At 57.0% G+C, this 11338-nt stretch overlaps 5 protein-coding genes across 5 annotated transcripts; 2 read left to right on the forward strand and 3 right to left on the reverse strand.

Moving 5' to 3' along the window:
* Positions 1-1073: 1073 nt before the first annotated feature.
* K452DRAFT_323152 (uncharacterized protein) lies at positions 1074-3077 on the reverse strand. Its single transcript, XM_033544615.1, has 4 exons — positions 2505-3077; positions 2184-2443; positions 2079-2131; positions 1074-2022 (listed from the first exon to the last, which is right to left on the reverse strand). Exons 1-4 carry the CDS (start codon positions 2926-2928, stop codon positions 1302-1304), a joined length of 1458 nt encoding a protein of 485 aa, XP_033390982.1. The 5' UTR covers positions 2929-3077; the 3' UTR covers positions 1074-1301.
* Positions 3078-3186: 109 nt separating this feature from the next.
* Positions 3187-4777, forward strand: K452DRAFT_293351 (uncharacterized protein). Its single transcript, XM_033541547.1, has 4 exons — positions 3187-3510; positions 3689-4228; positions 4332-4515; positions 4581-4777. Exons 1-4 carry the CDS (start codon positions 3446-3448, stop codon positions 4641-4643), a joined length of 852 nt encoding a protein of 283 aa, XP_033390983.1. The 5' UTR covers positions 3187-3445; the 3' UTR covers positions 4644-4777.
* A 1385-nt stretch (positions 4778-6162) lies between these two features.
* K452DRAFT_239686 (uncharacterized protein) lies at positions 6163-7433 on the reverse strand (the record flags this gene model as incomplete). Its single annotated transcript, XM_033537740.1, has 4 exons — positions 6163-6868; positions 6919-7084; positions 7134-7232; positions 7283-7433. Coding segments are annotated over 4 exons (1122 nt in total), but the record flags the coding sequence as incomplete, so codon positions are not given.
* A 574-nt stretch (positions 7434-8007) lies between these two features.
* Positions 8008-10350, forward strand: K452DRAFT_281793 (uncharacterized protein). The gene is made up of 4 exons (XM_033539508.1): positions 8008-8234; positions 8286-8464; positions 8516-8759; positions 8862-10350. The coding sequence occupies exons 1-4, from the start codon at positions 8034-8036 to the stop codon at positions 10047-10049; spliced, it is 1812 nt and encodes a 603-aa protein (XP_033390985.1). The 5' UTR covers positions 8008-8033; the 3' UTR covers positions 10050-10350.
* On the reverse strand, positions 10349-10812 carry K452DRAFT_303670 (uncharacterized protein; the record flags this gene model as incomplete). Its single annotated transcript, XM_033542753.1, has 4 exons — positions 10349-10413; positions 10472-10505; positions 10557-10619; positions 10672-10812. 4 exons carry the CDS (start codon positions 10810-10812, stop codon positions 10349-10351), a joined length of 303 nt encoding a protein of 100 aa, XP_033390986.1.
* Between the last annotated feature and the right edge of the window lie 526 nt (positions 10813-11338).

Below are 11338 nucleotides of genomic sequence, written 5' to 3' on the forward strand. Positions count from 1 at the left end.
AAAAAAAAAAAAAAAACAGCACAGCACAGCGGCGCACGACCTCCCTCCTGCATCGCCAGATCGGGACCCTGGGCATTAACTACAAGCGTGTGAAAGCCTGGGGATAGCTAAGCGTGCTAAGCACCTGCAGCTACCGAGCTGGAGGTAGGTGGGTGGCAAACAGGCGGCGGGTGCCGTGCAGATCTAGCGGAAAAAGAGACACACAAAGCGAAGGCGAGCGAAGGCATCGTCGATCTGGCCAGTCGCCGGCGTTCTAGAAGCCGCGTGAGGCGATGTGGGAGCGGCCACGCGGCTAAGGCTGAAGGATGCGAGGGTCCCCGCGCTGACGTCATGGCTGGCTGTTGCAGGTCGTTCGGGCGAGTGCCTGAGTAGAGTAGGTCTGGTCTTGTCTAGGTCTTGCCACCTCTCTATCTCTCTAGGTACCTACCTACCTACAAACAACAACAACGACAACAACAGCCCCCACCCAACTGCCAGAGCCCAGTGCCGGCCCTACTGCACAGCCAACCCCACAATAAAGTACGCCATAATACAATGCTCGTACCAGTGGAGCTCGACAATGGCCCGAGCCGCAATCGCCGCGCGCTTCCTGTTGCGGCAGCGCCCACGGCCGGAAATGGCGCGGGACGGGCGACCGCCTCCCCGATGCAGGCAGGATCAGGATCAGGATCGGGATCGGGATCGCGCCTGGATAACGGGCAATGGGCAATGGGTTTTGGGTTGGACCGTTGGTGGCCAAGCCACCTCAGGATCTGAGCATCTGCTTGGCTTGCGCTGTCTGTGCGTGCTGTGAGGCGCGATGCGTTGGATGCGCGTTGCGCGATAGACGGCGGTGGCGGCTGCACCCCTACTCGAGTAGGAGTGCCTGATAGACAGCGCCACACGCTTTCGCGCCCTGCTAACTATTGGCTGCCTACCTGTGTGCGTACACGAATCGGCTTTGGTCAGCGTTGGCCAATAGCCCCAACGGCCGTGCGCACCCCAACCCCACGGCACGCTTCCTCTCTAGGTATACGACCCTGTATCATGTATGTGTGAGCGGTCTTAATGCGTGTGCGTATGGCGCTTAGCCGGGTGGATGGTTTGTTTCTCCTGTGGCTGCGTGGCGGTGGTGAGAGAGGTTGTGAGGCGAGTTTGATCTTGATGGTGATGGTTTGGTAGATATGCTTCAGTTCGTCTATGGTAGGGATATCAATCACTGCGTGCGGCCTCACTCGCTCACTCACCATCACCCACACCCACCGTGCCTCCCTCCGTCTCTCATCCCCCACGCCCATCCATCTCCTAAAAAGATCCTCTCTCTACACCGTCTCAATATACCGACTAAACTCCCAATCCGTGACCGCCTCCTCCCACAACCTACACTCATGCTCCCTCGTCCCCGCAAAATGGTCCACAAACTGATCGCCCAACGCCTCCCTCGCCACGCTGCCGGGCCTTGCCATCCGCGCCGTCGCCTCCTTCAAGCTCTTGGCCAGCCTCTCGCCCTTGTCCCCCTCGCCGCCCATGTCCTGCCCCTTGCCCAGCGGCGGCACCGCTATCTCCAGCTTCTTCTCGACGCCGCGCCAGCCCAGCGCCAGAATCGCCGCGAGCACAAAGTGCGGGTTCGTGTCGGCGCCGGGGACGCGCACTTCGAAGCGCGTCGCTTTTGGCGAGGCGGTGGGCGGCGCGATTAGTCGGATTGACGCTGCCCGGTGCTCGAGGCCCCAGGACACCGTTACTGGCGCCCAGAAGTTCTCGACGAGCCGCTTGTAGCTGTTGATTGTGGGGGCGAGGATGGGCATGATGTCCGGGAGTCCGTCGAGCAGCCCGGCTAGGAAGTGTCGCCCTAGGTCCGACAGGTGCCGCAGGTCCGGGTATGGCGGATTGGGGTCCTCGGTCTCGCGCGCGAGCAGGTTCTTTCCTGAGCTGTCGACGAGCGAGACGTGCATGTGGCCGCTGTTGCCTGGCAGCCCGGCGCGCGGCTTCGCCATGAAGCAGGGCGTGATGCCATGTTTGGAGCCGATGGACTTGACAGTCAGTCTGCAGGCGGTCAGCATTCAGCGCTGGGTTGTGCGGCAAAGGGTGGTGTTACGCACTTGAACAGCGCCGCCTTGTCGGCCATGGCGGTGATCTCGCCGAACTCGAGCGCCTATGCGTGTCAATTGCGCCTCCTGGTATGCGTCTCAAGCCAAGCTACTCACTGCCTCGTATACGCCCGGCCCGCTCTCCGTGTGCCACCCCTCGATGCCGCAGCCGAACTTGGCGCACGCGTCGAAGACGCCATAGTAGTAATCCTGGTTCTGAATCGGCCGCGTCAAGCTGTATCCGAACATGCCCTCAGTAAGCGCGGGCAGCTGGTGGGCGGGGTTTTGTTTGAGGAAGGCAGCCGTCGCAGACGAGTTGCGCTCCGCGCCGCCAGACTCCTGATCGGGTGCCTTGAACTGGTAGAACTCGTACTCGGCTGTAAGAAGTCGCGCGATGTTAGCCTAATGCTGACGCGTGGCAACGACGCGACGACGTACCTCCAGCCATGGCGCCCATGCCATTCTCCTTCAGCTTGTCGACGGTGCGACGCAGGAGGCTGCGCGGGCACACGCTGAGGGTGGATCCAGTATCCGGATCATGGAAGCTGACGAGGAAGAAGGGCACGTCGTTCTCCCAGGGGATGCGGCGGAAGGAGGTCAAATCGGGGACGGCGATGACGTCGCGGTAGCCATTCTTGGCGTTGCTGATGGCCAGCTCCTTGAAGTACGTCTGGTCGTGCATGTCCCAGCCGAAGATGACAGAACAAAAGCCGAAGCCCTTTTCAGCGATGGACAGGAACTTGGACTTGGCCATCAGCTTGCCGCGCAGGACGCCGTCGACGTCGACGCCGGCCACCTTGACGGCAGCATCATTCTGGAGCAGCTCGGGGAGGCTAGCGAGGGTGACTTCGGGAGACGACATGGTGGTGCTCTGTTGAAGAAGCGAGAGGATGGGGGGTAAAGGAGGGAGGGAGTCGAGAGCGTAGGCAACCCGTAGCTTGCGACGACATGGTGGTGGGGAGCGAGGCTAAGGCGGGCGAGGCGTGCGCATCATAGCTCGGCCTTGTTCCGAGCAATGTCGCATGCAGCCAATCAGCCGAGGCGCGCATGCCGACATGGTGGTGATGCAGCATTACCTAGTACCTACTTTGTATTACCTCTCTCACGCTCGTTATCAGGTCGTCCATGGCCTCACCGACTCGCAGGAGCTCGTCGTCCCCCGCACTTGGGTAGACGCCATCTCGCTATCAGTGGGCCGGACCCGCCATTCGGCGATAGCCAAACAACCGGTCCGACATGGCATCATCTGATGGAGCCTCGAGCTCAATCAGCTTAAGCTCCAGTGGCTCCCTCACATCGTGTCACTTTCACCCCTCGTCCCCAACATACACCACCAAAGCCTCCTCCCCCAGGTAAAGCCCTTCAACAGAGCACCCACAATGGCCTCCCAAGCTCCCCGCGGCCGTCTCGCCGGCAAGAACTGCGTCGTCACCGGCGCTGCTGGGTAAGTCCCTCTCAAATTCTTTGACGTGGCATTGTAGAAAGAGAAGGGAGACCTATCGACACATTACACCTGCTCAACATTACACGTTGCACAAACCATAGTACAAACCACCGTCATACCCTTCCCCAGCTTCAAATTCCCACCCCACCATTGTCCACACACTAACTCACCATGACAGTGGCATCGGCCTCGAAACGACCATCCTCTTCGCACGCGAGGGCGCCAAGGTCCTCATGGCCGACGTCTCGGGTCCGGCGCTCGAGAAAGGGCTCGCGAAAGCGAAGGAGCTGGCGCCGGCAGACGCAGTCATCGAAACCAAAGTGACGGACGTATCGAGCGAGGCGAGTGTGGAAGCCATGATCGCGCACGTCGACGCCTGGGGCGGGCTGGACGTCATCTTCAACAACGCGGGCATCATGCACGCCGACGACGCCGACGCCGTCGACACGCCCGAGAAGATCTGGGACCTGACGCACAACATCAACGTCAAGGGTGTGTGGTTCGGCTGCAAGCACGCCGTCCTGTCCTTCCGCCGCAACGCCAAGCCCCGCGGCTCCGTCATCAACACCGCCTCTGTTGTTGCGCTCGTCGGCTCCGCCACGCCCCAGCTCGCGTATACCGCCTCCAAGGGCGCCGTGCTGGCTCTTACCCGCGAGCTGGCTATCGTGCATGCGCGCGAGGGCTTCCGCTTCAATGCCCTGTGCCCTGCGCCGCTGAAGTATGCTCCCTTCCCTCCGCCAACTGAAAAAAAAAAAAAAAAAAAAAAAAAAAAAAAAAAAAAAAAAAAAAAAAAAAAACACCCCCGCTAACATCCCCCCCAGCACGCCCCTCCTCCAAGACTGGCTCGGCGACGACCAGCCCAAGCGCCACCGCCGCGAAGTGCACTTCCCGACGGGCCGCTTCGGCGAAGCCATCGAGCAGGCGCACGCCGTCGTCTTCCTCGCCTCGGACGAGTCCTCCTTCGTCAACGGCACCGACTTTGTCGTCGACGGCGGCATGACCAGGGTACGTACCAGCCGCTTTTCCCTCTAGTTTGCTCTGGATAACTTACTGACTTCGCGTGCTTGCAGGCCTACGTCACACCCGAGGGCGCCGCGGCCCCGGCGCCGCAGAACCTGGCGAGCGGACGTTAGGCGGAGCCGTAAGGCGGAGCCGTAAGGCGGAGCTATTAGGTGTAGCTCTCAAGCGGGCGGGCATCAACATCTGGAGACATAGATCCACTTAGCAGCACACAGATACAGACCCAAACCAGACGAATGAATGCATGATATGACGAACGAACGCACCTTGCAAACCGCTCCAGACCACGCGATAAAGACAATGTGAAGTGCACGCACTCCCCTATAAAGCCATTCACTACTCAGCACGCCACACAACACACGCCCTTCCTTCCATTGCAGCACCCCCCACCACGCCCCAACTCCAAAATGCCATAATCCACCACCCAGCACCCCCAGGGCGCATTCACGCGCAAAGCGACCTACCTAGCGCGCTGAGATACTCCTACTCCTAGGCCATCTGCATGCAGGGGGCTGTATCTCTGGAGTGCCGCCTAGAGGAAGGGAGGGGAGGGGAGGGGACAGATAAGTGCGCCAACCGTCGGTAGTGAGTTAGGTCAGGGCGTTACGGGGTAGTAGTGATGTGGTTTTGATAGGTATAGCTATAGCTGTATAAGCCGTAGGGGGAAGGGCTGTGTGTTCCCCTATCCGCAGCTCCCTGTCCCTTGCCCTGTCCCTGCCCTGCCCTGCCCTACCTCTCCCGCATGAGTAGAGTACCACGCCACGCCACGCCCACGTCCACTGTCCAAGCCAAGCCAAAGCAGAGGCACCACCCACATTACCGCTGCTAGTGATATCTCAAGGAAATAGCAAATAGGAAACTCCAACTCCAACTCCAAGCCCAACCCAAGCCGGTACAATCACCACGCCCTCATCCCCTCACTCTGATAGCACTAGAGGGAGATTCCTCCCACGACGGCGGTTGCGCGTGCTGTCCCACAGGCCGCAACTCCCTCTCTGTTTCCTCCACCTTGACCACAATCTCCTCTCCAGACGCAGAGCTCGAGCGATGCCGCCGGATGCGCGCTTCCTTGGCTTGCTCTTCGGTGGCAGGGATTGCACGTTTGCGTTTGGTTGAGGGGGAGGCTGGGTCTGTGAGGGGGTGGGTGAGACCTTGTTTGGTGTCGGGGTTTGGCTCTGTGCTGCTCCTGGCTTGGAAGGACGCGAGCAGGTTCTGCCGCTCTGTTTCCTCCTCGTCGTTTTCGGCAGGTAAGATTGGAAGGGCAACGGGGTTTGGAGGAGCCGGTTCTGGAGGGTTCCAAACTTCCAGTCCTTCATCGTCACTGGAAGAATCGTCGCTGGAAGAATCGTCACTTGGTGCGTAGAACTTGGACTCGGTAGGCGATCGTCTGCGGAAGGAATTTGGGGGAAGCACCGAGCCGCCAGTTGTCGGGGAAGCGGATGTTTGCTGCTTGCTTGGTGTGAACAGCGGGAAACGGATTGGCCATCTGTTCGCTGGTTGTAAAATCCCTTCGACAGTGGCTGATCGCTGGGCGCTCGGCGTATCAGCTGGGTCATGGTCTTCATCTGACTGGCGCGGTGCTTCTTCACTTCCATCTTCCATCTGGCTGGTTGTGGTACCCGGTTGTATCGTCCCTTTCAAGTCTGGGAGACCTTCGAGGAATTTCCATACAACTTCCCAGTTCGCCTTATTCAATCTCAAATCTTGTAGCTCCTGTCGGAGGGTACAACGCAAAAACCGAATATCGCCCAACAGAAGAGAGTTACTTCGAGTCTCGCCGTACATAAAAATAAGAACGGCACAGGAGATGAGCTCGACAGGCGCAAAAACCTTGCTATGCACATAACCATTGTTCCGGAAGGCTTGTGGTTCCTGGGCCACCAATTCCTTGAACGTCGTGAACACTCGGAAAAAGTGTGCCTTAGATTGAGCATCAAAAGCGGAGTGGTTTTTCATAAGACTCATGACGCCTGTGAGAGGGTTGACGAACTTCGGCTTGCCGTCGGGCGAGCTGGGATACAGCACTTCAAGAATCTGGGCGAAACAGAGGAGTGTATGTCTGAACCCAGAGGAACGCTGGCTTCGTGCCAGCTTTATGACTTCAGGGAAGTCTTCTTCAAACGCCTTGGCATAAGTCTGCCATGGGCCGGTCGTAGCTCTCAGTCTCTCCGCGGTGGAGAGCTGAATACCCTTCTGGACTCGCGCAAACAAGTCTTCTTCTTGTTCTGGGAGGAGTTTCGTGTACTCGCAGCATATCAATTTTTTGTCCATGAACGCTTTCTTGACATGGTCAGGAAGCACACGTAAGGTACGATGTCTGCTGGTTGTCTGGAAGTACCTAAAGGCTGTTAGACAAGTGAAACTTGATGAAGAAATTGTCAAGTATACCAAGTTGCCCCAGCGTTGTCATGACAAGGGATGTTCCCATCTACAAATGCCATGATCGAGGAAAGGCGTTGCTTCCCATCTACACAGACTCGTGTCCACTTTGGTCGGCCCTCGGCATCTTGCTCACGGGTCTTGTGAAAAATGATTGGTGGCACGTAGAAGTTTTCTATCGAACAGATTAGCAAAGCGCATGTTTGGTGATGCGACCGACTTACCGAGGAGCGAGTCAATCAGTCCAGTCATTCTTACTGTCTCCCAGACCACCTGCCGCTGGTAATCGGGGTCTAAGACGAGGTTGCCAGAGTCCAATAGAGCTGCGTCTTTTGTTAGAAAGCCAAAGTGAAGTTTGGTTGGTGAAAGCTACCCATTAGTTCTTTAAGAGTTCTTTGCATCACTCTGTGATCTTCTAATGGCGTCTTCGAAACGAACTGTAAGCTGGGCTGTTCGTTGTTCGCATCATCCTCGTAGGTATCTTTGTCGGAATATGTGTCGCTCTCGTATTTAGCCACATCCATATCAGAGTTAAGCTCAGATGCCATGTTGCACAAGTTGGTCAATTGCTGAGAAAAAAAATCAAGGTGCAGTGTTGCAGTCAAATAGATGAGGAAAGTAGGGTGAAAATTAGCCTATACTGAATTCGTACTAGCGTCACTCTACTGCTCCCCAGGTGTTCTTTCCTACCTAGAAAATAAGATGCCCAGAGCAGTTCCCCCACATCTATTAAGAAAGAAGAGTATAAAATAAAATTAATCTAAGTCCACCTCATATATACTATCTAATATATATAAGAGTAAACTATACTATATACACGGTAAAGGCGACATCGGTAGGGCATACGTATACTAGCTGTAGCCAGTGGAAAGTACAGTCAAGACTAGCTACAATATTTTAGCCATTTAGCAACTCCCGCCATTGAAAGGTGTTCAAGGTATACCTAGGTAGGTTCTTCGTAGTCATTCGCGTACATTTATTGACGACGAATCCGGGTCGCCGCGCAGTGTAGATCATCCGATCATGCCCCTATCGGAAGACCGACCGAACACGCGATGCGCGTGTCCTGGACCCTGCCGAGATCGCATGCTCCAAACTCTCCACCGACACGCAGCACACCAGCCATGGACGCCTTGCAGGCTCTGGTCGAGGACCTCTTACAGCAGCATTTGCTTGTTGCCGCTGCTGCTGGTGCGCTAGCAGTCGTCTACCTCCTTGTCAAACTCCTCCACGACACCGAGCCCGCAAAAGATTATCAGGTCACGCCGCCAGAGCAATGCCAGCCGGGGTGGAAAGGAAAGGTGCTTGAGGGACCGTCACTGAAGGTATGAGCTCCGCATCTATGTATGAGAGCCGCCTTGCTGATTTTCCCGCAGGCTCCTGGCTCCAATGACATCCAATGCTATTGTCCCGCGACCGGCGAAGCTCTGGGCACGATCACCCCCGCGACACCGAAGGATATCGACAGCGCAGTTGCACGGGCGAAGGCGGCGCAGGAACAATGGCAGCATACGACCTTTGCGCAGAGGCGCCAGGTCTTGAAGACGATGCTCAAGTGCGTGGACACCTTGTTGAGGGCGCGGAACAGGCGCTGATCACGCCACAGATTTATTCTCGCGAACCAGAAGACGATATCGACCGCTGCGTGCCTGGACAGTGGCAAGACGCGTGTGGACTCCAGCTTCGGCGAGATTCTCGTCACGGCGGAGAAGCTCAGGTGGACAATCGATCATGGCGAGAAGGCGCTGAAGCCTGAGAGGCGTCCGACCAATTTCTTGATGATGTACAAGATAAACGAGGTCAGATGGGAGCCTCTGGGCGTGGTGTCCGCTTGCGTGAGCTGGAAGTATGTACAACTCCTGCCAATTCGTATGCGTTAAGCTAACCAACATCTTCAAGCTATCCTGTAGGCACCACCTGAACGCGACCACCTCTTCCAAACTGACGATTCCCAGTTCCACAACCTCCTCGGCCCCATTATCTCTGCTCTCTTCTCCGGAAATGCCGCTATCGTCAAGGTTTCCGAGCAAACGTGCTGGTCCTCGCAATACTTCATGCAAATCGTCCACGGCGCCCTCACAGCCTGCGGCTACAGCTACGCCAGCGACCTCGTCCAGTCGCTCGTCTGCTGGCCCGACGTCGCGCCACACTTCACCTCGCACCCCGGAATCGCGCACCTGACGTTCATCGGCTCGCGCCCAGTCGCGCTCAAAGTCTGCGAATCGGCCGCCCAGGCCCTGACGCCCGTGTGCGTCGAGCTCGGCGGCAAAGACGCGGCCATCATCCTCGACGACGTACGCAACCTCGAAAAAGTCGGCCACATCATGCTCCGCGGCGTCTTCCAAGCCGCCGGCCAGAACTGCATCGGCATTGAGCGCATCATCGCCCTCCCGAACGTCTACGACCGCCTCATCGACTTCCTGACCCCCCGCGTCAAGGCGCTGCGCTCCGGCTCGGCCCTCACGAGCGAGGCCGCCGGCCCCGACACCCCCGCCGTCGACGTCGGCGCCAGCATCTCCGCCGCCGGCTTCTCCCGCCTCGAGAACCTCATCCAGGACGCCGTCAGCCGCGGGGCGCGCCTCTTGGCCGGCGGCTCGCGCTACGCGCACCCAGACTTTCCGCAAGGCCACTACTTCGCGCCAACGCTGCTCGTGGACGTGACGCCCAACATGCCGATCGCGCAGGAAGAGTGTTTCGCACCCGTGATGCTGGTCATGAAAGCCGCGTCCGTGGCCGCGGCCGTCGACGCCGCAAACAGCACGCCGTACGGACTGGGCGCCAGCGTCTTCGGCTCGCGCTCCGCCGACCTGCAGTACGCGGCGCGCTGGCTCCAGAGCGGCATGGTGGCCGTCAACGACTTTGCCGTCTACTACGCCGTGCAGCTGCCGTTTGGCGGCGTCAAGGGCAGTGGCTACGGCCGGTTTGCGGGCGAGGAGGGCCTCCGTGGCATTTGTAATGGGAAGAGCGTTTGTGTGGATCGTTGGCCGGGCTGGATTGAGACGGGCATTCCGCCGGAGCTGCAGTTGCCGGTTAGGAATGCGAAGAGGGCGTGGGAAGTCGCGTGTGGTGTTGTCGAGTTGGGGTATGGGTTGGGGTTGGGGCAGAAGACGAAGGGCTTGAGGCGCATTGTGGGGTTGTAAGTAAGTGGTATGTGTGGGAGCGGGTGAGCCTTCTTCTGCTTCGTGTCTGTGTGGAGGCATGGGGCTTTGTGGATATGTTTCTGTGTAGGTGTTTAATCTTGTACGCACGCTTTGTCCTTCTTGTCTGCAGTTGTGTCTCGTGTGTTATACTTACCGGATCTTCCACTTGGGTATGAAGGTAGGAACATACGAAGTTATGAAAGCACTCTTGAAGAAACATAGCGGTTCAACCAATAGACAAAACAAGGAGAAGAGAGTAGTTGGAATAGAACAATTTACTTGGTACAAATTCTGCTGCCCTATTTCTTGATGGATTCAGCCGTCTCCGGCGCCGGTTCCTCTACGGTCACCGGCTTCTTTTCCTCTAGATAGTTTGTTAGTACCTATGAAACCTTTCTTTTGCTTGGTACCTATGGACTTACTGGTCTCGTCCTGGCCTACGCGCACTTTCTTGACCTATAGTCTATGTCAGAATGCCATCGGTGACTTGGGTGAGTTGTTACGGACGAGTGGCTCGAGAGCCCTTGGCTCCGGCTCAGGAGGGAGGTCATATTCCTCCTCGTCGTCAGACTGAAGGATGTCATATCAGCACTTCTTTGTATAGACTGACTGCTTCACAAACCTCTACAAATGGAAGATTGGGCGGCGCACGCGCCGCCGGAGCAACCAGATCCATGGAGACGTAGCCCTCTCCCTCCCAGAAGTAGACCCTGCCGGGTGGATCCCTGTTAACCTCAATCAGTACGGACACGTTCATTCTCATCTGCTTGGATGTATTCATACGGCCTTCTCTGGACGCGGAGGCGACGTTGCTGTAGCGGATGCTACTATTGTTGTGTCATTGTGTTGTGAGGGTGAGATGGTGAGGGAGAGAGACGTTCGTGCGACGAAGGTTTCTGTGCGGAAGAGTTTCAGTTCCTACATCAGGCAGGCATGTGTCTGGTTGCGCATCTGGGTTGCGTCTTGGCACACGTCGTGCCTTCCTTATCTTGATTTCTTTCAGTGACTGCACTTAGACCTCACCGGTTCTTAACACACCATGCATCGGCTATTTTTCAAGGAGTATTTGCGGCTCCAGAAGACTGATCATGCTTTTACGGTAGTGTCGCACTCTAAGGAAACAAAATATGATATAAACATGAAGTAATGCCTGCTTCACTGGATGACACTTCGGCCTACGATCCTTGAAGACGTTAAACAGAAGTAGATAGACTACTTCAACTAACTAACTGTGAAGCTGGGCGCGAGGAATTGGACGCCGCTTGTCCTCCTAAATTACTACTACCTAT

Source organism: Aplosporella prunicola (genome assembly GCF_010093885.1).
Source record: "Aplosporella prunicola CBS 121167 unplaced genomic scaffold K452scaffold_138, whole genome shotgun sequence".
In the NCBI taxonomy this organism is placed as follows: domain Eukaryota; kingdom Fungi; phylum Ascomycota; class Dothideomycetes; order Botryosphaeriales; family Aplosporellaceae; genus Aplosporella; species Aplosporella prunicola.

Coding starts and splice junctions, on each gene's coding strand:
- K452DRAFT_323152 (XM_033544615.1), bottom strand. CDS start 2,928: ATGTCGTCTCCCGAAGTCACCCTCGCTAGCCTCCCCGAGCTGCTCCAG. Junction 2,444..2,504: donor CATGGGCGCCATGGCTGGAG/GTACGTCGTCGC, acceptor GACTTCTTACAG/CCGAGTACGAGTTCTACCAG. Junction 2,132..2,183: donor GGCCGGGCGTATACGAGGCA/GTGAGTAGCTTG, acceptor TGACACGCATAG/GCGCTCGAGTTCGGCGAGAT.
- K452DRAFT_293351 (XM_033541547.1), top strand. CDS start 3,446: ATGGCCTCCCAAGCTCCCCGCGGCCGTCTCGCCGGCAAGAACTGCGTC. Junction 3,511..3,688: donor GTCGTCACCGGCGCTGCTGG/GTAAGTCCCTCT, acceptor TCACCATGACAG/TGGCATCGGCCTCGAAACGA. Junction 4,516..4,580: donor TCGACGGCGGCATGACCAGG/GTACGTACCAGC, acceptor GCGTGCTTGCAG/GCCTACGTCACACCCGAGGG.
- K452DRAFT_281793 (XM_033539508.1), top strand. CDS start 8,034: ATGGACGCCTTGCAGGCTCTGGTCGAGGACCTCTTACAGCAGCATTTG. Junction 8,465..8,515: donor GTCTTGAAGACGATGCTCAA/GTGCGTGGACAC, acceptor ATCACGCCACAG/ATTTATTCTCGCGAACCAGA. Junction 8,760..8,861: donor CTTGCGTGAGCTGGAAGTAT/GTACAACTCCTG, acceptor ACTGACGATTCC/CAGTTCCACAACCTCCTCGG.